Source organism: Sprattus sprattus (genome assembly GCF_963457725.1).
Source record: "Sprattus sprattus genome assembly, chromosome: 12".
NCBI classification, from domain to species: Eukaryota; Metazoa; Chordata; class Actinopteri; order Clupeiformes; family Clupeidae; genus Sprattus; species Sprattus sprattus.
In genome coordinates, this window is record NC_137910.1 from 23937973 (window position 1) to 23960577 (window position 22605).

Consider the following 22605-nt stretch of genomic DNA (forward strand, 5'->3'; position numbering starts at 1 on the left):
GGGGTTGATGGCCCGAGTTAGAGCAGGATGTGGCTCTCAGTCTCCAGTGCCTTCAGGTGGAAGAGCCCAGAGCCACGCATTGTTGGGATGTCTGGAAGCAATCTTGAAGCATAATGAACACCTGGCTTCTCACATGATTGTGCCTTATTACGTCTGCTGCTGTTAGGGGCCTTGATTTCGTTCTTCTTTCTCATCTTGTTTTCATCTCACTTGTCATTTAATTAGAGCCTTCATTCTCTGGTCTTTCTCCTCGTATTATGATGAGGAGCGGGACTGCTCGGGAAAATTGTTGACAAGAAGGTGCATCCAAACAAGACTAGGTTGATGTGCCTGCCGTACTGTGCCAGCAATCACCGCAATTACACGGAACAGGGGAAACGGTTTGCTGCCAACAACCTTCCCCTTAGACTCTGACCTGACAAAGTGTGAATGGCGATGGTGTGGTGATGAGTCTGGAACTAGACGTTTGCTGGTTTGGTGATATTCATTATCACATTGTCCAATTCTTCATTCAGGTCAGTAAAGAGAGTCGTCCTTTCCATGCCAACAGAGCACTTAACCTATACAACTTGCGAATCTAACTGCTGCGAGAATTCATATAGCTCAAGAAAGTGTACAAATTAACAACATTATACTTTTCATGGAAGTTAAATGGACACTATGTGCTGAAACACGCAGGGTCAAACCCCCACTCCAACCCCCTTGTGTGTGTTTGTGGGCGTTTGTGTGTATGTGTGTGTGTGTGTGTGTGCGTTTGCGTGTGTGGTGGGTATTTGCCAGTTTGCCTAACGATGACCTTACATGCTCCTTTGAGGTTCCATATTGTCATGGTTATAATTTCAATACTTCACATAGGGAGAGTGAAGTAAGGGTTCTTGTTTGAGCTCAACCCCATGACCAGTGCTCCTTACCTTTGATCAGGCCTGCCATTCAGCTCTTCTGCTAGAGCATACGTAAACCATGAACGCTCAAACCCCACAGTACTCACCCCGATAAACGCCCAGTTACCAAAGTAGTAGATGGTGCTGAAGAACCAGAACTTGTGCAGGAAAAGGTATGATCTCGTCACTGTGCACTGATCTAGAGAAAGAAAGAAAGAAAAAGAAAAACACAAAAATGTCAAAAACCAATTTTAGGGCCAAACTGAGATTACAGGTTTACAGATGGTAATAACAGAGGAGGAGAGTAGGTGTGAGTGTTTGAATAATACCAACCTAAAACCTAAATAATGTGCACTTGAACTCAATGTGACAACTGCTATTTTTCATAATGCCGTGGCTCATCCTAACCCAAGCAGGAAGACGTCATGAATAAAGCATGAGGCTGATTAATTAAAGTAATGAAACTATCAGACTTTATATTTCAGAGATGAATTATTAATCACAACTGCATTGCAAGACAAATGTAACGCCCCATGTAAGTTGACTCTTAACATGAACCTTCTGCCCCAAACTCCGCCCCTCCCTAGCCCGCCCAAAATAAAAAGCACTAAATATGCCAAGCATTACCATAAGCGTTTGCATTAGTATGCTGCTTCTAGCGCTTTCTTTCCTGGGCATACGATGACCATGGGGCTTATTTGTATGTGCTAGAGAGACTCCCTCACCCTGCCTCAAGTCCAGCAGGCCCACCAATGCACAACCTAGGGAGAGCTCCTCTGCGCTGCATTTCATGAGGGCCAGCCAGCGGACGGAGGGATAGATGAAGGGATGGATGGATGGATGGAGGGATAGATGGATGGATGGATGGAGGCAGCTGGGAAAATCACTGCTCAGTCCAGAAGATTGACCAACACTGACACCCCCACCCCACCCCTTTTCAGCACATCAGCAACAAGCATAGGCAGAGAGGCTGTCTTTGGTGAGAGACAGGAGAGGACTGGTGTGGAGAGGAGAGGGATTGTGCACCCTGGAGTCTGTGTGGTGTCGGCTCGAGGCTCCTACGCTTAAGGCGGACGGGCAGTGACGGTGGCGGTGACAGTGGCGACAGCAGCAGCGTCGCCGAAGCCATTAGGGCCGATTAGCACTGACGCTTATATCCCAGCATGCCCTTTTCATCCTCCTGGCAGACTGTCTTGCTGTAATGGGGGGAATCAGTCACATGAGGACAGCAAGATCAGGAGCCGGGGCAGGGGCAGGAGCAGGAGCAGGAGCAGGAGCAGTGGTGGCAGTCCTTCTTGCCTCAGTCTCCTCTGAGACCCGGCCTCATCACTTGAAGTGGCCCAGAGGTCCTCTGTTAGTTGGGGATGTTAGGATGGATGTTTTCAGCTGTTCTACTAGTTTTTGACTTACTAAAGCTCTACACAAATTGAAGAGCTGCTGGGCTCAGTTTTCAGAGAAAAAAATACATGAAGCGAACTGTAGAAGAAAATTGACCATGGAACCCGTAGGGGAGCCACTTATTGTGACTTTAAATTAATTTTGTGGAGGAAAATCAGGGAGCCACTTTAGTTATTGTGACTTTAAATTAATTTTATGGAGGAAATCATGGAGAGTATTTGAGGCTGTATTTGACATTTCCACTCATTACAAGCCAGACTGATAACATACAGTATTTTATGATATAAACACAGACCTTTGCTGTGGGCCCTTCCTCTGCACTTCAGACAGAAGCATCAACCCTAATTTTTAAATTTGAGATATTTCAATTCAGTCTAGAATGTACGTCTGAGTGAGTTAGCGAGTGAGTCAGTAAGAGGGGCAGTTTTTCTGTTTCTCTCAAACGTGTTCAGAATGGCAGTGCACCCCATGACAGTGCTAGATGTGTGATGTTGTTTCTTCTGTTTTGGGGTGGGGGGGGCGAGTGGTTCTATTCTGTGAGCGATTAATGCTATTAGGGAGGCATCCGGATGTCGCCGTTACTGAGTGGCCCCGTGAGACCGGCTCCCGTCATTAATTACTCTGGCGGCGGCATCTGCTAAAATCATGGGGATAATGCAAAAGCTAATGGGGGGAGAGAGAGAGGGAGAGAGAAAGAGATATAGAGAGAGAGAGAGAGAGGGATGAGCAGAGTCAATGACACAGCAGATTCTGACGATGTTGTCAGTCAATCTGACCAGTGATGCACAAGTGAAAAAGATCACATGTACATGACTGAGGAAATACTGTCTGTAAGTGACCGACGAATTACCCAATGAAACATTGAGGCCTCCCACATGGTATGATATGACTAGGATTTTAAAAAGTCAATTAGAAAGTGAGAGGCAATTAGGTCCAAGACCCTTATCCAGTGTGCAAATGTAAGGTGATGACGCAGCTGCTCACTCGCATACTGTAACTGGATAACCCAGGGTTTGGGATGAGTATGCCACAAAACAGTGCCAGAATGCCAGATTATTCATTTGGAGTCAATTTCCTCTTTTGTCTCCAGCGATGGCATTAAACTCTGAACTTCCTTTGAATGGGTTTTCTGCTCTCAATGAGCTTTGTGTTCCCTTGTGCTTCGTCTCTTTTCTGTCAGTTGAACCAGGCACTGAAATATTACTAATACCCCAAGGCACATTAGATTTTGTATTGGTCGGGTTGTGTGTGGGTGGGTGTCTATGAGTGTGTGTGTGTGTGTGTGTGTGTGTGTGTATGTGTGGAACACATCTCTTCAGTAATTTCCTGATTTTAAAAGATTTTTTTTTTGGCATTTCACAATGACTAAATGAAGCACTGCTTCCAAGTTCTCAAAGACTTTTTTTTTTTAGATGTTAGAGTCTGCCTAACTGAACCCACCTCACCTTTGCTTGACGACTTTCACTCTTTTAATACTCTTACTTTCATTGTGTCATGTGGCGGTCAATGTCCCTGCCAAAATGCCAGTCTTCATCTAATGCCTTGAACTGAGAGAACAAGGTCATGCAAAATAGAATTATTATTACCAATAAAGATAACTGCTAACTTAAGGGCCAGGGGCAAGGGTGCCGCATCTGGATGAAACCTGTCCAGTCCATAAAATACAGACGCCATTTTAAGCCATGGTGCATTCACCTTCAGTGAATTCTAAAAGTGCCATTAAGGTACTCAAACGGTCGCGTCGGATAGTCGGGCGGTGGGCGGGTGGCCGGATAGTACGTACTAGTTAGCATTTGTGTCCCGTTATGGTGCTCCAACAGCCGTGGGTCCTGAAAACAATTCACTGCCACAACAGCAGGCGCAGTAGCGGTTTACCTGCCGAAGATAAGCTAATTCATGACGGTTTTCTGCGATGGAAATCGTTAGTTGGCCTTGCCTCTCCACCATAATTGTCACTTACTTACTGCTGTCACTGCTCAAATGCAGCAGGTGTCAGCAGACACATAATAATTTGACCTTGTCTAAACTTATATTTACATATCTTATATATACACCTGAAAGGGCAAACTTATCTCTATCATGGTGGGTATTTTTTGTGGGAGAAACAGTAGCAATCTACAACAAAATGAAATGCTGATCTTACACTATAGAAACTATTAAAAAACGATTAAATTAAATGAATACGTTCTTATTTTCTTCGGTATTTTCGTCATATTCATATTTTCAATGATGATTTCTGGGTAATTTTTGTGCTGTTGTCCAATGTCAAATCTCTATTTGATCATGTGACGAGACGATACGATGTGTAGCCTAATGTTTACAAAGGGCAACTGCTATCGTGAATTATACAATAAATAAGTTGTGAAATGAAAGGAAAACACATCACAGTTAAAGTTGTATGAGAATTGATTGATTCACATCGATATGAATGGATAACATGCCTAACAAGTGGTTTTTAGTGGAGATTTCGAAAAATGATCGCAACATATTGAAAAATCCCGTGCTTGCGTTGTATATATCTTCAATGGTAAGACCCTTTTGTTGTGTCTCTTCTGGTGTAGCATACAATGTGAGTTTTATTTGGGCATAGCAGATGCCTATCATGTGTAATGTGTAGGCTATTTCATTCCGTTCTTGCAATGTGAATAATTTAATTTCAATATGCTTATCTCCCTCTCGTGCGCGGTTGTACTTTTAACGGGGCTTGTTTGTGTGAGCGAGTGCATGTAGTAGGCTGTCTGTTGATGCCAGAGTTTAAAAAAGCCAATCACGGCCAAGTAGTATCCGTCGCAATGAACGGACCGACAGAAATTTTTGCGGGGACATGGAGAGCTGTCCGAGGGCTCTGGAGAGCACGGAGAGGGCGTTTCAGCTACCTGAGAAGGCGTTCCAGCTACCTGAAGGCGTTCCTATGTGCCCAAAATCGTGTTGTACGGATAAGTCTAATTCGTCCTTAAATATGTAGGGACTAAAGCATTAAAACACACAGCTTTACTCCCTTGCTGCCAAATTCTGGCAAGAGACAAAGGACAATCCCATGTGGAGAGGAACGGCGTGAATGTTTACTGTGAGGCATGACAAAGCAATTGCCACCACGGCACCTTGTGTAATTGGCGCAGCATCCGCGCTACGGGTGCGTGCTAATGACACCCCGGCCCCCCACTTAAGCGCCAGGGAGAGTCTGTTAACATCACCGGAGAGAGCACCAAGCCACCCCCCGAGCTAGGACCTGTCACTTCGGACAAGAAGAGACAAAGACGCTGCATGCGAGGTAAAGAGGAAACTTGTGTCCCTGTTAACGAGGATCGAGCCTCACCCCCATTGAACCCGTGCTTGCTGATGACCACGAGGGGAAAGTGCAAACAAACACATCTCGTGTCACCTCCATGTTTAATTAAAGGAAGCGCATGCTTTTTACAAGGAGAAGTGGGAGGACGGGGGAGGGGGAGGTGAGAAGTGTTACTGTAGGCCAGAAGACTGTGGACGTCTGCACCAAGAGCAAGCAGGGGGGGTGTTTCAACACACACGCACACACACACACACACACACACACACACACACACACATGCACACACATACCCTAAATCAACACATTTATTAAAGCTGAACCGTCTGACATGTTCAATGGTTACTTCATTCCATTAACCTGACAGAGATATGCCTGGATTGACATGACAGCATGACGCGCTAGTGATTACTGCACTGCGAGCAGACAGCTTGTCATTTGTAAAGATATGCATGTTTGTGTCTATGTGTGTGTGTGTGTGTGTGTGTGTGTGTGTGTCTATCTCTGTACGTGTGTTTATGTGTGTGTGTGTGTGTGTGTGTGTGTGTGTGTGTGTGTGTGTGTGTGTGTGTGTGTGTGCGTGTGTGTCTATCTCTGTACGTGTGTTTGTGCGTGTGTGTGTGTGTGTGTCTCTCTCTCTCTCTGTGTGTGTGTGTTGGTGTGTGCACACGAGTGCTCCATGCCCAAGGGGACCTCGAGGAAAGATAGTGGCAGCATTCAGCGAGCGAAGCCTCTATTTAACAGCCCAGGCCGCTTTTCTTCAACGCCAAACAGCATAAAAACGACTCACTAGACATCTGAATAGAAGGCACAAACGCTTCAGGTTATTTGGGAAGCTAAAGGAGAAAAGAAATAATGAGTAGAGAGTATTATCCACTGTGTCTGAGGGGCTGCCGTATCTGTGACTGGGATGAGAGAGTGGCCGATGACTCCAGGCTTCCGTGATGGTCTGTGATGCAGAGAGCCTCAGGGGTGGGGGGGATACGGCAAAACATGAGAGGTGAAGCTGTGTGTGGGCAAATAAAACACCACACACAGACACGCACACGCGCGCACACACACAGACACACAGATCACACACACACATACACACACAAGCACACACACACGCACACACACACACACTCACACACAGAGACACACAGACACACTCACACAAACACAGACACACTCACACAAACAGACACACAGATCACACACACACAGACCAGACACACACACTCACACAAACAGACACACAGATCACACACACACACACACCAACACACTCACACACAGAGACACACTCACACAAACAGACACACAGATCACACACACACACACACAGACACACAAACACACAGACACACACAGACGCACACACACAGACACACAGACACACAGACACACAGACACACAGACACACACACACACACAAACCGCCTGATGTAAGAAACACAAGCAGGGAACAAAACCACCTTAACACCACAAGCTCAAGCATGTATCACAAACACCAACAGACAAATCGCAGTGTTGGAAGTGGAGGAAAAAGGACATCAACAGCACTCACATCCTTTTCAGACTAACAACCTGACAAAAGCGTAACGCCTGTTTAATCAATTCAGACCAGGCCAGTTGACGCTGGTCACACTCAGGTAGTGGCAATTTAGATTGGACCTGGGCTGCAACCCAGGATGGCATTAAATACAGTCTGTATATTTCGTTTTAGTACATTACGTTTTTAGGCTTCGTATCTTTCGTAGTCGAGAAAACTGAGTCCAATAACCCTTACATACAAATAAAGACACAGGATTAACCCTGGCTGAATGCTGATATGAGGAGTTATATGGGGAATTCGAGGGCATCTGTCATTAATAGACTAAGACGCTACTGCACATATTTAGTTGGCTGTGACAAACTTGTAACTACTAGATAGAGTCTTTCCAAACCATTAATCCATAAATCAATTTTTGGTCATTATCCACAAAATCTCAAGATGCTCCTGGGTTCCCAGAGCCCTGTTTACTACCATAGTTAAGTTGCCCAGACCATGAAACACTGATGGTGATGTGTGGTCTTTTTCGTGACGTAGGTTTTCTCTGTTTGGATTTCTCATCAACCTTGAATGGAACTCTTGAGCTCAAAAACACTCACAAGAGTTCTCCCATGCTCTTCCTGCACTAATGCACCCCCACTCAGGGCAGCCAGCTCTCTCAAGGTTCATGGCAAAAAAAAACTGGTTTATGGTGGTGAAGGGTGCTCGTGGCGCCCATCCAAAAAGACCTTCATACAATCCAGGGAATATTTTTGTGTTCATATTATGAGCAATTTGGGATTATATACTACCCTCTTGTATCTAAGATGTCCAGTCATAAACATCATATAATCATAAAAATACTGCCTGTTGAGGTATCGACAGAAAGTAGCACGCTTTAGACGCGATTTTGGGGACGTGGGCTGTCAGGGACGGGGGCTTTTCTGACTATTTGTTGAATACATCGGAATGGCTAAACACCAAACTTCCTGGTCCTTTGACTGAAAAAAAAAAAAAACAAGCCTGCCAGCCAGCAAATTCAGATAAGAATGAACTCTTATGTGATTAAACGGTCGCATAATAGTGGTAAGCAGTTCACACTGGTACCAGCCATTTTCACTCTGCGGCAACACTTGATTGTTAATCATAATGAGATCATTAAAGAAAATAAAGACAACACACGGTATAATACGATATGCACCACCTCCAGGGAATCTCGCACTCAGATAATTACCTCCACAAAAAACAAAGCCTAATGACAGAGGGGTTGATTGCATCAACCATGGGGGACTGAGCGTCAATGAAGGTGATTTTGTGTGTGATTGTGTGTGTGATTGTGTGTGTGTGTGTGTGTGTGTGTGTGTGTGTGTGTGTGTGTGTGTGTGTGTGTGTGTGTGTGTGTGTGTGTGAGTGTGTGTGTGTCTGTGTGTACAGACAGAAGGTTCAAATGTCTAAATGTGGACATGGAGCTGATGAACATTTGGTGAGTGTTGTGATGGTATGTATGGAAACTAGGATATTAGATTAGGTTTGTTTGATCATTGGTATATTTGTCACAAATGTCACATCCTGAGCACAACAACCTTGGCTTACAGAGGCTCAACTCAATAAAGCACCAGTCTCAGTAGAAATAAAGTCTACATAACAGGAAATAACAAACAAACTAATTTAAGGACTTTGTTTAGATGTCTGTCTCAAGGATGCCATTCCATGGATATTAAAAATGAGAACATACTACCTAATCGGCTCATCACTCATCTGATAAGATACACAGTCACTGCCACACACGTGTGTGTGTCTTAGCACACTTTGTTCGGCAGACAACACACCCGTAAGCGGGTCATGCTTGTGTCACAAGGCTTTGATGAGAGAGACAGCAATGGGCCAGTACACTCTCTCCTGGGACCCCCGGAGAGATCTCCAGTTCCAGGTGACGGCGAGAACAGGCAGTTGCCAAACTTGCTTCCCCCCTCCACCCCCAGCCCAGCCCCCACCATCTGGGCCTCTCCAGCTGCTCACCTGGGTAACAGGCCCAGCACTCACAGATGGTCCTCTACAGTGGTCTGCCTAAACAGATTACGGTGTACACCACTGACCTGCTTCACCTTCACAGAGAGGGCGAGACGGAGGGAGCGAGACAGAAAGAAAAGAAGCCCTCTAGGGTGATTCCAGCTCCTTCTCAGAAGGCCTCTGTCTCCCTCTATATGCTTTCTCTTTCTTTTCTCTCTCTCTCTCTCTCTCTCTCTCTCTCTCTCTCTCTCTCTCTCTCTCTCTCTCTGCGTAGAATTATTCATGTGGTTGCACTGGTCTTGTCTCATACACAAGCCCTGGCACTGCACTAGTGTTGTCCCATACACCACAGAGAAAAGGTAGCGGGGCTCCGCCAAACATCTTTTTGGGGGCCAGGGTCGCATTTTTAGACTGCGGCGCACGCCTTGTTTTTCCCCCTCCATTCCATTTCCTTCTTTTTCAGTATTCAGGGCTGCCGTTTTGGGGTTGTTTTTGTATTCCGCTGTCCTCGCTAAAAAAGCACTCTCCCCACCATCACTGACACTTTTATCATTCCTCTCCTCTCCTCTCCTCTCCTCTGCTCTGCCAGGACTGGATGAGGTACCCAACCCCTCCTCTCCTCTCCTCTCCAAAATGAAAACATCAGAATCCCAGGAGAATGCCATCCTGCTCTCTCCGACTCAGGTTTCGCTTTCATTTCCTGAGAGCCATGAGTGGGCTGAATGCATAGACGGATATCCAGTGGGTTCAAAAAGAGCGAGAGAGAGAGAGAGAGAGAGAGAGAGAGAGAGAGGGAGAGATAGAAAAGTTTGGGAAACTAGCAGCATGACTCCAATGTATTAGTTTACTTGAAAGTATACACACACACACACACACACACACTAAAGACATCTTTAAAAGCCAGTACAAATGGTTTTGTGCCCGGAAAGATAAAAAAAACATGATCTGAGTTGTGTGTTGCGTGCCTGTCATTTTTCCCTGTTGTGTACAAAGGCGACACACCCAAGCAGGCCTGCACTCCATGGGGAGTGGGCCAGATCAGGCGTGCCAACTTTATTAATTAAACTCTTCATTAATCATCTACCCCATTGTAATTATTCACCCCATAATTGAAGCTCTTTCATAGCCAATAAGGGATTTGGGAAGAGAACACATTTGATAGTGGTGGCTGAGGCCTGAGTGTGTGTGTGTGTGTGTGTGTGTGTGTGTGTGTGTGTGTGTGTGTGTGTGTGTGAGAGAGTGAGAGACAAAGAGAAAGATATGGTTATAGCTACTCTAGATCCAAGCCAGCGCTCCCAGAATGACGAGTTGAAGAGATTCATTAAGACTCTTGGCAGCGCTCGTGACGAGAAGCCAGCAGTCTCCAATCAAGTGACTTTATTTTGAGGCTGATCGTTTGGAAGTTGCTGCCGGAGTCACTGATCAATTAAATTGAATGCTAATCAAAGGTCGATGAATCAAAAGGCATCACCAAGAAAGTGCACAGTGAGGCACTTTTCAAATCTTGAAATGTGAACCGCTAAATTGGAGCAGGAGAATAAGTGGCTTTTGAAAAAAAGGGGGGGGGGAAATTACGATTAATATTCAACTATTTCTAAAACTGTAGAGGAGTAAGATCCAAAGTATAATTAGATATACCAAAGGTGGCACTCTTTGTTAAGAGATGTAAAATACACACACAAATAAAATCCAATAAAGTATACCAGAAATGAAATAGATATCCAAAGTAAATATTTGTTGACTCAATGTGAAACGGAGCTTTTGGCTGGGGTGTTCCTGCCAGCCCTGCCTGCCTTTACACCATAGACAGCATGATTCGTGCTCCAGCTCTGTTTTTCCCAATCAACTCGCTCGACTGTCATTTGGGGTCCAAGGGAGGGTGTAGGCCTGGGTGGTTCAATGTTCATTCGATGCAGTGCACTAAAGAAAACAATTTGTTTTGATGTGTTCCTGCTGTTAGACTTATTGTGCTAAATTATCCTAATTAAATACTCAGATGGGAGTCTTGGGCATTCAAGATTTCACCTCAATTATACAGGACAAAAATGTGTCATGTACTGTACCTAGAGAGAGCAAATCTTAACAAATAACATGTTCTGTTGAGGAAATTATACATTTCTGCTAACCCTCACCCAGAAAGACAGCATTTAAAAATTGCATCAGGAAGAGGGCCATTACTGAGGCACCAAAAAAAAAACACTTTTGAAAAGCAGAAGTTTCAGTAGTTTGTAGGAAAGCTAAAACAACAAGGCTAGTCTGGGTTATAATTTGCCTTACTGAATGCCATCAATGTAAAATTTGAGCGATGCATCACCTCTTTCAAAAGGACTTCAGAATCACTGACATTTGCTTAAGTTACTAAATACCTCTCAGAGCAGGTGGTTTGACAAAAGGCTATATCACAAGAAAACTTTGAAAACTCAAGTTTCAAAGGATGTAAAACAGTCACCAAAGAGAATTGTGTCGATTTTGTATGCAGCAGGCACAGGTTCAAAAAGCATTTTTGGGAAACGGGAACATTTCTGCTTTCGACACCAATGGCAGGCTGCAACTTCAACAAATGTGATTGAATACCTGCCATTTGTTTACCTTACACTCATTCAAGAGTCATGGAACTGTGTCTGAATCCACTCAAAGACATCTTTCAGGAGTCTGAGAGGCACTTCCTCTCTGCATTAATGGAGTAGGGTCTTGACTGACACCAGCCATTCTGAGCAATATCAAAGAGCAACCCTCTTCATACAGGCATAATGAAAATTGATTTTTGTCTGTGTACAGGAAGACAGGAAAACGTGCCTTCCAGCATGCATGTAATACAATGTGAGAGGTTGCTAGGGAACAGATGAGAAATCTGATTTCATGTGTTGAGGCAGTATATTTATAGTCTCAATACATTTCATATAAGTGACGAAAAGTCTATATTAATACGTATTCATTATTATTCCTTCCAATTTGGTGACAGGACTGTCTGTCTCCGTTTGCACAGCCTGATGCATCTTAAAGAGAACGTGTCTTACTTCTTGGACTTGAATGAACGCATATGGTACCCTTATTTAATAGATGCGCTCAGCATTTTATTAAAAAAGTAGCTATTTTATGTCAATTTTTTGAGGAAGACGTTGTGCTACTTCCTTCTTTTCTATACATTTTCAACGTTTGGCAGGTGCATTAATCTTATCTCAACTTGCTTTCACAGCATAACATTGACCACACATCTACTAAATTGACCGATCATTTAAATCAATAAAATATGTTACCAAATGGCTACAACTGGCCACAAATGGCTATGCAACTAGACTCTACAAAAAGTGAATTCATTGGGGGCTTAAAGCGCAACAACAGCAGAGTCCAGTATAGACCACTGATCAATGCGTTGCTCTCCCATTTAACTTTCTAAGATAGCATAACGCCTCCATCAGGATTGCAAATTAATGCAAACGAATTATTGTAACAGAGATGAGCCGAGGTACATTTCCTTCCTTGACATTCACTTTGCCCTGTCGCACACTTTGCTTGCTGGTCACATGCTGAACTTGGAAGCATAAAAAAGGAATGAATCAAGGTAAACGCCAAAACAACCAAAGTTTCCAAATATAATTTTTTCACCATTAAGGATTATTCACTTCTCTCTGGTTATGGATGTTGGTCATTATGTTTTTTGTTTTTCCTGAAAAAGATTCAATTATTGTGAGTCACTCCATCTCAACACACACAGCCAACGCAAAAACTATGTAAGCGGCTTCCATTACCCTCCAGGAGTCTATTTAATAAAAACCAAAGAAGCCCACGAAAGGGGTTCATGGGGGTCCAATAATGGCCCTTGTCTCAATTCATCTTGGGCTAAGCAGCGACCAGCGGTGGCCTGCCTGATGCCTGCTGACTGAGTGACCTCTCCTTCTGCCCGATCCACTACCCGGAGCTTTCAATCTCAACCTCCAGCCGCTCCATCCCATCGAAATAAGCTGCCGGAGCTCCAAATCAGATTCAAGAGTTAACTACAATCGCAGAGGAAAAAAAATAACATAACATTACTCATTTTTGCAATGTTTTTGTGACCTAGGCAGGAACTATTAACCTACACAAATCTCTCCCCTAAACTACCAGCTGAACCAAGTCCAGCCACGGTGGACAACTAAACCTTAACCTGGTGGAGTGATGTGGGAATGTGGGGACTCATCTCTGCCAAAGGTAGGCAGTTGATTCTTGACTCATATATAATCACAGGGATTAAAGCAAAAAAAAATAATCTGACTGAAAAAAAAAAAAAAAAATTGGCCCTCATTTTGGGTCATGGCTGCATACCGCCTCGATATTTGAACTTCACGTGGTCTATTATCACTTACTAGTTCAAAGCTAGGGCATAAAACCAATATTTTTTGCAAGACTTCACCATTCTTGTTAATGGGCTATAAATGACAAAATGATTTACTGAAATCCAGGGGCATTTAACAAAAAAATTGGGGGCACTTTTAGAAACTTGTGAAATAACACTGTAGGTCCAGCCGATCTACACTACACTACAAGTCAAAAGAGCATGAGGGAGCAGTATGGCTGCTGTGATGTTCCCAGCATGAGTGAGTGTCCTGGGCGGGGAGCAGCCCAAACATCCCTCACGGCTATAATGAACTGGCCTACGCAAACAAATCAGGCATTATCAACAGCCAATACTGCAAAGTAAGCTAGACAAGAGCTGGACTGCTAGCAGCACACAACATTAAACAATCCATCTCCTTAAGAGCACGATGCTACAGAGCCAGTTACTTGGAACTAAGTGGATCTTTTGTTGTTGTTGTTTTTGCAAGCACATGATCTAGCCTGAAGGCTACACATACGACGCGTGTAAACACACATGTAGCAGCGATGGAGCGCAAACATGTAAAGATGGAATTCAGAGAATAAAAAGACGAAAGTGAAAATTCTTTGCTTGTTAGCAACACGTGCCTGTCTCCATCTCTCTCTCTCTCTCTCTCTCTCTCTCTCTCTCTCTCTCTCTCTCTCTCTCTCTCTGTTAAGACCTTTGTAATTAGAGACAAACAAGATGTCAGATGTTGACACCACAAGTGAATCTCTGACCTGCTGGAATAACAACCTGAGAAAAGGACGGCGATAGGTTGATGAAGAGCAAACAGGGAAAATGTGCTTCATTTGCATCCGCAGCTGCAGGATCGCATTGAAACATCCAGCAATTTGGTGAGTGGTAGCCATGGCAACACACAAGATCCCAAGATATACCGCATGTCTCTGTGGTCCGGGATGAACACAGGCATAATATTATACGCATAACATGTGGCTACAGAGGGGAGAAATATGCTTTAACATGTGTTTCAATCATTACGCTATGTTATGGGATGGCCATTCTCATATATTGAAGAACATTTTAGCATTAACTTATTAATGAAGGGTGATTAAAGCCCTACTTGACTTTTAGATCAGAGACCAGCATTTAATGACTGAGGAAACGAAAATGTTCTTTTGCAAGGGTAAAAACGAGGGGGAAAATTCTGCTCAGCAAATCTGTAAGGCCTTTTTATTCTATTCATAGAATATTCTAGTCTAGTTTAGTCACCGAATGCATGATTACTGCATGGAGACCAAGCAGGAGACAAGAGAGGAGAATAGAAGCCTCCATGAAGAAATCGTGACATCTGAAAAAAACACACACAGACACACACTAAGACACACAACACCAAGCACAAGCACAAACACAAGCACAAACACACAAGAGACACACATAAACACACACCACAACGCCTCTGGGGGAAACATGACAGACACTCAACTAGCAGACATGAACGCCAAAGCCAAAGGCAGAGGAGGGCAGTGAAGCTGCCTCTGCCCAGCCCAGCCCCGCCTGGAGCCTGGTGGAGCACAGTGTTGGAGAGATACAGAAGCCTGAGCCCGAGCCTGAGCCCGTTGCCCAGTTCTGGACGCTCGGCGTGGCTCTCCTTTGGCGTCCCCTCTCTATTGCATGTGTTCTCCCTGCTTGACACTTCCTCCTACTCACGCTTGGTTGTGCAACGGGCTGTTATGCAAGGGAAGAGATGCTTTCCAGAGTCAGCCAGGAGGGGTTTGGCTTGGGCGCTTTTTTTTTTTTTTTTACATGAAAAAGTGAATGGGTGAAGGCAAGAGACTGGCACAGGTTGTTGTGGTGTGTGTGTGTGTGTGTGTGTGTGTGTGTGTGTGTGTGTGTGTGGTGGTGGTGGTTGGGGGGGATCTAAGCTGGTCTCTGTGCTCCTGTATGGGTTGGCGGTGGGCATTGTTTTGTTTTGGAGACAGAGGGAGTGAAACAGTGGATGGCCACACGTTCAGAGACCTGAAGTAGTCAATGGAGGGGAGAGCTGAGAGGCTGGCGAGGATTCGAAAGATTTCTTTGGACAATGATTATTGACTAGCACCAGACACTTCAACAGGGAAATGAAGCATCAATTCCTTAGAATGTTCATGTCTTATATATAATTAAGCAGTTTGAATAGTTAATTAACACAATGGAATGTAAGTAGATTCGTTTTTGAAGTAATATAAAAGTATTTTAGGTTGCATATAGAATTGTTACGGTCTCAAAAAGAAGGTTCTAAAAAAAGTCCTTGCTAAAAGTATTATATTTATACAATTTTTATATAACGGGAGGTTTTGACAGTTGTGTGTGTTTTAGTCAAGGAGAAAAATTCAAAGGTCACAGGAAAAAATAAATAAATAAAAGAAAAGCGACTGAGGTATTGACAGAAGCACGAAACCTTCAAACCATGGAAAGCGCGATTGGCTGTGTTGTTTGTTTATGCAACATCCGCAGTCTTTAGAGAAGCACTGCTGGGATAAGTAAGGCTCGGTGTTCTGACACGTGAGATACAGTAGGAGACGGCGCCCACTGACCGCTTTGGAGGCATCCTTGCATGGCCAGCACACGGAACACCAGGCTGTCCATGCTGACCTTGGACAAACACAATTAATGAACTGTGGATTTCAAGGCTGCTGGGGAGTAGGCCCTGCTGAGCATTTCAATGGGATGGTCCACAGACACACACACACACACACACACACACACACACACACACACACACACACACACACACACACACACACACACATACTCTCTCTCACACACACACACACACACACACACACACACATAAACACATAAAGAGCAGGAAGAGCATCCCTCTGCAGCTAATGAGGGATTGTCTTCGGCTCCGGCAGACATGGTCAGAGAGCGTGTCATCACTTTGCTAAGTCAGCCCCGACCAGAGAAGTAGGCAGCTCAGTAGCTCACTAGAGGAGAATTTAGACTACAACAAAAGCCTACTCAAAAGCTGTCTATTCAGGTGTTAAATGGACACTTTCACACTATCCAGTATGAATAAACCTTTACGAAAAGTTTCCTTTCATGAATTGCCACTCAAGCAAGGTGTGCTGGGTAATAACACACCGTAGTCAACGTCTTTGAGTGCCAGAAAAATTGGCAAACATGAAGTGCCTCAATTTGTCCTTGGAGCTTGACCTAAGTGCACGCCATTAGGGGTAGTCTTAAGCCACAAGATCTGACCTTGCGCTTTTCAAAGTTCCCAGAACAACGGTCCAGGGGTATTTCCGGTATTTTCAGTCTTTCCATTTTACATGCACTTCAGAGTGTTCTATCTTATATGCGTAGGGAATGTCTTGATATCCATAATGCAACATTTCACTTGAGAGCTGTACTACCACAGGGTCACACGTGTGTACTTCGTTATGAGAACTTCAAGCAGGCCAGGGCTACAGGTGGCCTACGATGCCAGTTGTTCCGCAATCTAGCCGCTCCATATTTAGTCCATATTTTACCATGTTAATATACAGTTTAATAAGGATACGGCTATGCTTGCTGTTAAAAAAAAAAAGTCTATTTTTATTTATCTGTTTTTAGTCAAGGGCATAAGAAAATGCATAAACATGCAACAAACATGCCAGAGAGTGATGTGTGGTTCTGGTTACCATCAGACGTGATCTTCACTTCTAAACAATACCGGGAAAAATGTTGTGGTTTGTTACCATTGTGACCATAAAAGAGAGTCCTTCACTTCCTCTATTTGGGACACTTGCAGCCAATTAGTGACTACCAAAATGATCCAAGGCCAAAATCTGGCATATGGGCGGCCTGATTCCACGCTGTTCTTATGTTCGAAAGACCCTTGTCTATGCCCAGATACAGTATGCGGGGTGGTGGTGGTGGTGGTGGGGGAGGGGAGCTTTCACGGCAGTTACAAAATCACAAACAATGGGAGCCATCTTGCCATCTTCAGCAGCCGAGAAAAAAGATAAACTAAAACAGGGCACTAAGTTGGCTGCAGCCAGCGAAGCACTCATCTTGTTTGCAGAAGGCCCCGCTGATCTCCCCGGCATTGTGTTTCTGAATCGCGCGGAGCCGTGAGACATTTCACTGATAGCGGAGCGGCAGAGACACACATTGTGCGCTAACCGCAGATGGGCGAGGGCCAATCGCACGCAAGAGCAGATTGGGCGAGAGCGTAGTATTTGGCAGATAGGGTGGCCCTTGAAACTTCACTGGTTTAAACTGCGAGTCAACTGGAGATGGATCGATTGCAGGGTGACCCGCAGAGACACTTCTGTTGAGCAGATTTACTCGCCTTTAGGAGAGGCTGGGGCTTGCAGTTGGATGAGAAATTCAGAGGGGGATTATGGTGTTAGACCTCACTGTCCTGCAAATGTGGCCTCTCTCTCTCTCTCGTTTGCAATTACACACAGAAGCAAAACAGCACACTGTCGCACAATATGCACACGGACCTAAACCATCATGCCTGATGTGATTCCAGACAATGGACTGTGGTTTTTAAGTGTCATGCACAATGTTATTAATTCACTGTAACATATACTGCATAGTTTGTGACACAGAGACACCTATGGGGGGAAAGCCCTTTGACTGGTTCTGTTTTATTTACCCCTGGGTGAATACTATTATTATTATTATTATTATTATTATTACATTTACATTTAGTCATTTAGCAGACGTTTTTTTTCCAAAGCGACGTACAAGGGAGAGAACAGTCAAGCTACAAGCAATAGAGACCTAGTGTAACAATAATTACTACTTTACAGAAATAGAAAAGAAAAAGAAGTGCAGGAATGTAACTGCTGTAAGTGCAAGTTAAGCACTAGTCGAAGTGCCAGTTAGGAAAAGAGTTGTTCTCTGAAGAGTTGGATCTTCAAAAGCTTCTTAAAGGTAGAGAGGGATGCCCCTGCTCTGGTAGTGCTTTGCAGTTCGTTCCACCAACGTGGAGCTACAAATTATTTCAACCCAATTTTCAAACTCAATTTTTGAAGAGTGAGAAGACTGACCCTTACAACATGCTTGGTAGAATACTTTTTCCACCATTTAATTCAATTCCTGCATGAATGCGAGCTCTCCTGGGACACCATGTACGCAAATATGGTGACCCATTTTTTAACCCGCCTTATTATGAACGAAATCACACATTTCACACATCTCGTCACCCTCTACATAAGCTAAGAAACATTTACTTCCTGTAGTCTAAACAATGTACTTTCCCAGTTTATAAGAGGAGTTCCTGCATTCATATATTAGCATATATGTCAAAGAATATTTAGCCATAAAAAGAACAACAGGAAATATATAGGATAAGTATATATATGGAGGAATTTCTGTGCTAGATAGACCAAAACAAATACAATTGGTAGCCCATCTTATGTGCATATATTTTTCCTTTACCCGAAACAGGTGTGCTTCCCTGTCTCTTTTGTTATTTAAAAACTACGTATTAATTTGCTATGGAATCCATTGGGCTGGGCAGTGAAAACCTGAGATCAAGTCATATGCAAGAATTGATCACTTGCACCCTATAATCAACAGACCTCACCTAGAGCAAATTGAGTGCTCAAGAACAATTGATGAATGTTATAATAGAAAATAACATTCAGATGAGGCTAATATTTGACATGCTGTTGAAAATGCAATACAGCCACATTACCATCAGACAAATAAACAGATTACATTAAAGTAGACACATTATTCATGTGCTCTTTAATTATGTTCATTATGTAAACAGCGTTGGTTGTCTTCCATCATGTGCACCAATTACCACTTTGTGGCAATGAGTCTGTGTCTAGCACTAAAGACTGCGTCTCTACCCAATCTGTTCGGATCCCTCCCACCACCCCCCACGCCCTCGCCTGGAGTTGTCTGTCAGATCTACAAGTGAGGGGAAGCATAATGTGACTTTACCATGTAACAGCATAATGCATCTGTTCCTCTTAACATATTAAACCAAGAGACCAGAGGCTGCCTGTGGTTCTAGCTACGTGAAGTCTTGAATACCCCCCCCCCCACCCCCTCCACACACACACACACACACACACACCCACAGCGCCCTCTGTACCTTCCCTCACATCTCTTGCATTACATCATACTTCATCCCTCATTAGGCTTCGACACTCACTGCCCTCCTCGCAACCTCACTCCCAAAAAACATTCCGTATGTGTAACGTTCCGCATTCTCTGCATCACTGCGACGGCTGGCAGAACGCAGGTATTAAGCGGATGAATAGATAACGGCAATAAGGCCCTGTTCCTGAGAGGAGCCGGCGCACTCTGCAGAATGCGTGTTTGCTTGGGTGGCTTTGTGTGCCGCGGTTAGTTGTTGACACTGCGGAGACGGCAGACTTCACGAGCGACAAGCGCGCAATCGGACGTTCTTTGATTTAATTTGTTGGGTAAATAATGCAACGTAGAGGGAGAGATTATGTGCGCGAACGTGCATGATAAATATTTTCTTCATGCTCTCTGTCAGTCTGTTTCTTACTCTAGTGTTGTCTGCGGGTCTAGAGGATACGTTGCTGCACCGGCACACCTTTTCCCTCCTCTGATGTTGGGAGTGAAAAGAATGGTCTTACCCTCAGGGGCGTTTGCATCACAGATCCTGGTGCTGGTTGTAGTCTGGTTCCCTGGGGATGGGGCTGGAGTGCTCTGGTTCCCTGGGGATGGGCTGGGTATGGGCACTGGACTCTGAAAGAACATAAAAAGCTTCTGTGAGACTGTCATCTTTGGCATTTTCTTTTTTTTTTTTTTTGTTGAAATGAACAATGACTTTAAAGCCCTTCCTCCTTTCAGCTGGTATCTGTTGGTGCCGATGAGTCAGAGATAACTGCATGGGAATATACTGCAACCCAAAAGTAATTAAACAGAGGGCAAATGAATTTCAATCCCAGGGATAGTTCCCACATTACAGCGTGTACCGCCAGCTCACAAGGCACACCTTGTTAGCACATGACAGCATTGCATGGGACCACACTGGCAACATCAGCAATTATATCTGTGAACACCAGCATACAACACAGAGGATGTTGCCTTCACAATGAACCAGAAAACAGTCTTTCACAGCTAATTACCAAATGCATGTAGGACAATCTGACAATCTGGCAAAGGATGACAAATAGGTTGGACTTATGTTTGAAATGTTTAAAAATGGCACAGGACTTTCACACCAAAAACGCCTGATTCTTCCGTCTATCTTGATTCTTTATAATGCTTCAGCAAGTCAATAAGTGGTGACTTAATGAGCTTATAATGTCATATAACTGGCTATTCAACTCTCTCCTCAGTGTGGCATTCGTTTTGAAACCACACTGCACCACTAGAGCATTTGCTTCTCTGGGATGTAGACATCCACAAATTGGGACACATTAGTGGAATGTTCTAGAACAGAAAATCCCCCACCCCAATACACACACACACACACAGACACACACAGACACACACAGACAGACACACACACACACACACACACCAGTACACAACAAAAATCCCTCTGGGGCACCTTGGCCTTTATACTCATCCCCAATTGATCAAGATGTATAACTGTTGATGCACATTGTCTTGGTGCTAAAAATAATGGACGTGAGGGGGGGGGGGGATCTATTCGTTGTTTGCCCGCCGTCTTATGAGCATGCTCACACGTCAGTGCCGCTTCCCTAATTGTAGCGCTGCGCGGTCTCGGGCGGGAGACAACAGCGGCCTAATAAGCCGCACTCGTCTGCAGGCTCCGATGGATTGACTCGGAGGATGGCACGAATGACTGACAGAGCCCGGGGGCGGGGGAGGAAAGGAGACGAGGAAAAGAGGAAAGGAGGCAGCAGCATCGACAAATAGGGCAGAATAAGCCAGGCGATAAGTGAATTGAATTCATCCACCCCCCCACCCCAAAAAAAGCTTGAAGATGTGGTTGAAAAGCAGGGGTGGTTATTACATTGGGGCGGGGGTGGCTACATATACTGATTTAATTCAGCTTACACTAGTAATGAAGGACACTGCAGAGAGCATTTATATTCTGGCCTAATTGGTCAGCTGAGCCACCCACTGGGATGTTTACTGAAGACAGTGGGAGGCCAGTTACTGCAATGAGCCAATCATGGATTTTTTTCTCTCTTTCTCTTTCTCTCTTCCTCCCCCTTTCCCTTGTCTCTCTTTTTTTCTCCTCTCGTCTCCTGCTTTCCTCAGGCAACTGTGCCACTGGCCTCGCCTCTGACTGAACACCCGGAGAGGGAGCCAAATTACGACCAGTCTGTGCCCGTGAGCCGCCCGCTGCCCAGCGCTCACATTACGGGCCTGATGGCACAAACCAGAACCATGGGAGAGGGTGGGGAGTAAAAAAACAGAACACGAGAGAGAAAACAAAAGCAGCCTGCCAAAGACGAAGGCGGACGAGTGAAACTCCAGCTTCTGTGCTCGAGGGCGGCTAATGTTTATGTTTGAATAAGAGACGATTGTTTATATTTAAGTTGAATAAGAGAAACTTGTTTTTGTTTATGTTTGAATAAGAGACACTTGTTTATGTTTATGTTTGAATAAAAGACACTTGTTTATGTTTATGTTTGAATAAGAGACGCTTGTTTATGTTTATGTTTGAACAAGAGATGCTTGTTTATGTTTATGTTTGAACAAGAGACGCTTGTTTATGTTTATGTTTGAATAAGAGACACTTGTTTATGTTTATTTTTGAATAAAAGACACTGTGGTGTGGATTGGTTTGCGGAGGAAGTAGATCTGTTGAGTGTCCACACCTCTGCTGCTGCGGTATGTCACTGTTGGAATGGACAGACCCTGTTAGAAGCATTTAGGTGTTGAGGATAGGGGAGGCATCAGAGAGATGAACCTGTGCAGCAAATGGTCTTCCTCAGCCAGAATCTCCACAGATGGGTTTCCTCCCGAGGCCTTTGGGTCCAGCAGGTGTTACACCAACATAAAGCACTCTTATGTACCGGCACATACACACACAGGCACACACACAGGCACACACATACAGGCACACACACACAGGCTCCCTCCCGTGCCCTTACAGATAAGGTTTCTCTTTTTCTTCTACAAAGAAGATGACATTTGTAATCCCCAGTGTGTGTGTGTGTGTGTGTGTGTGTGTGTGTGTGTGTGTGTGTGTGTGTGTGTGTGTGTGTGTGTGTAGCTGTGCTCCTACACATGTGTAAGATCATTGTGTGTGTCTGTGTGAGGGTGTGCGTGA

The 22605-nt window shown here is 44.4% G+C and overlaps 1 protein-coding gene across 1 annotated transcript in view; it reads right to left on the reverse strand.

Moving 5' to 3' along the window:
* lmbrd1 (LMBR1 domain containing 1) overlaps positions 1-22605 on the reverse strand; it is a 70554-nt gene that overhangs the window by 1475 nt on the left and 46474 nt on the right. Inside the window, exons 14-15 of the mRNA XM_080848667.1 lie at positions 19985-20096; positions 989-1080 (exon numbers count right to left, since the gene is read on the reverse strand). Coding sequence (XP_080704793.1) covers positions 989-1080; positions 19985-20096 — 204 coding nt within the window. The remainder of the gene's footprint in view (positions 1-988; positions 1081-19984; positions 20097-22605) is intronic.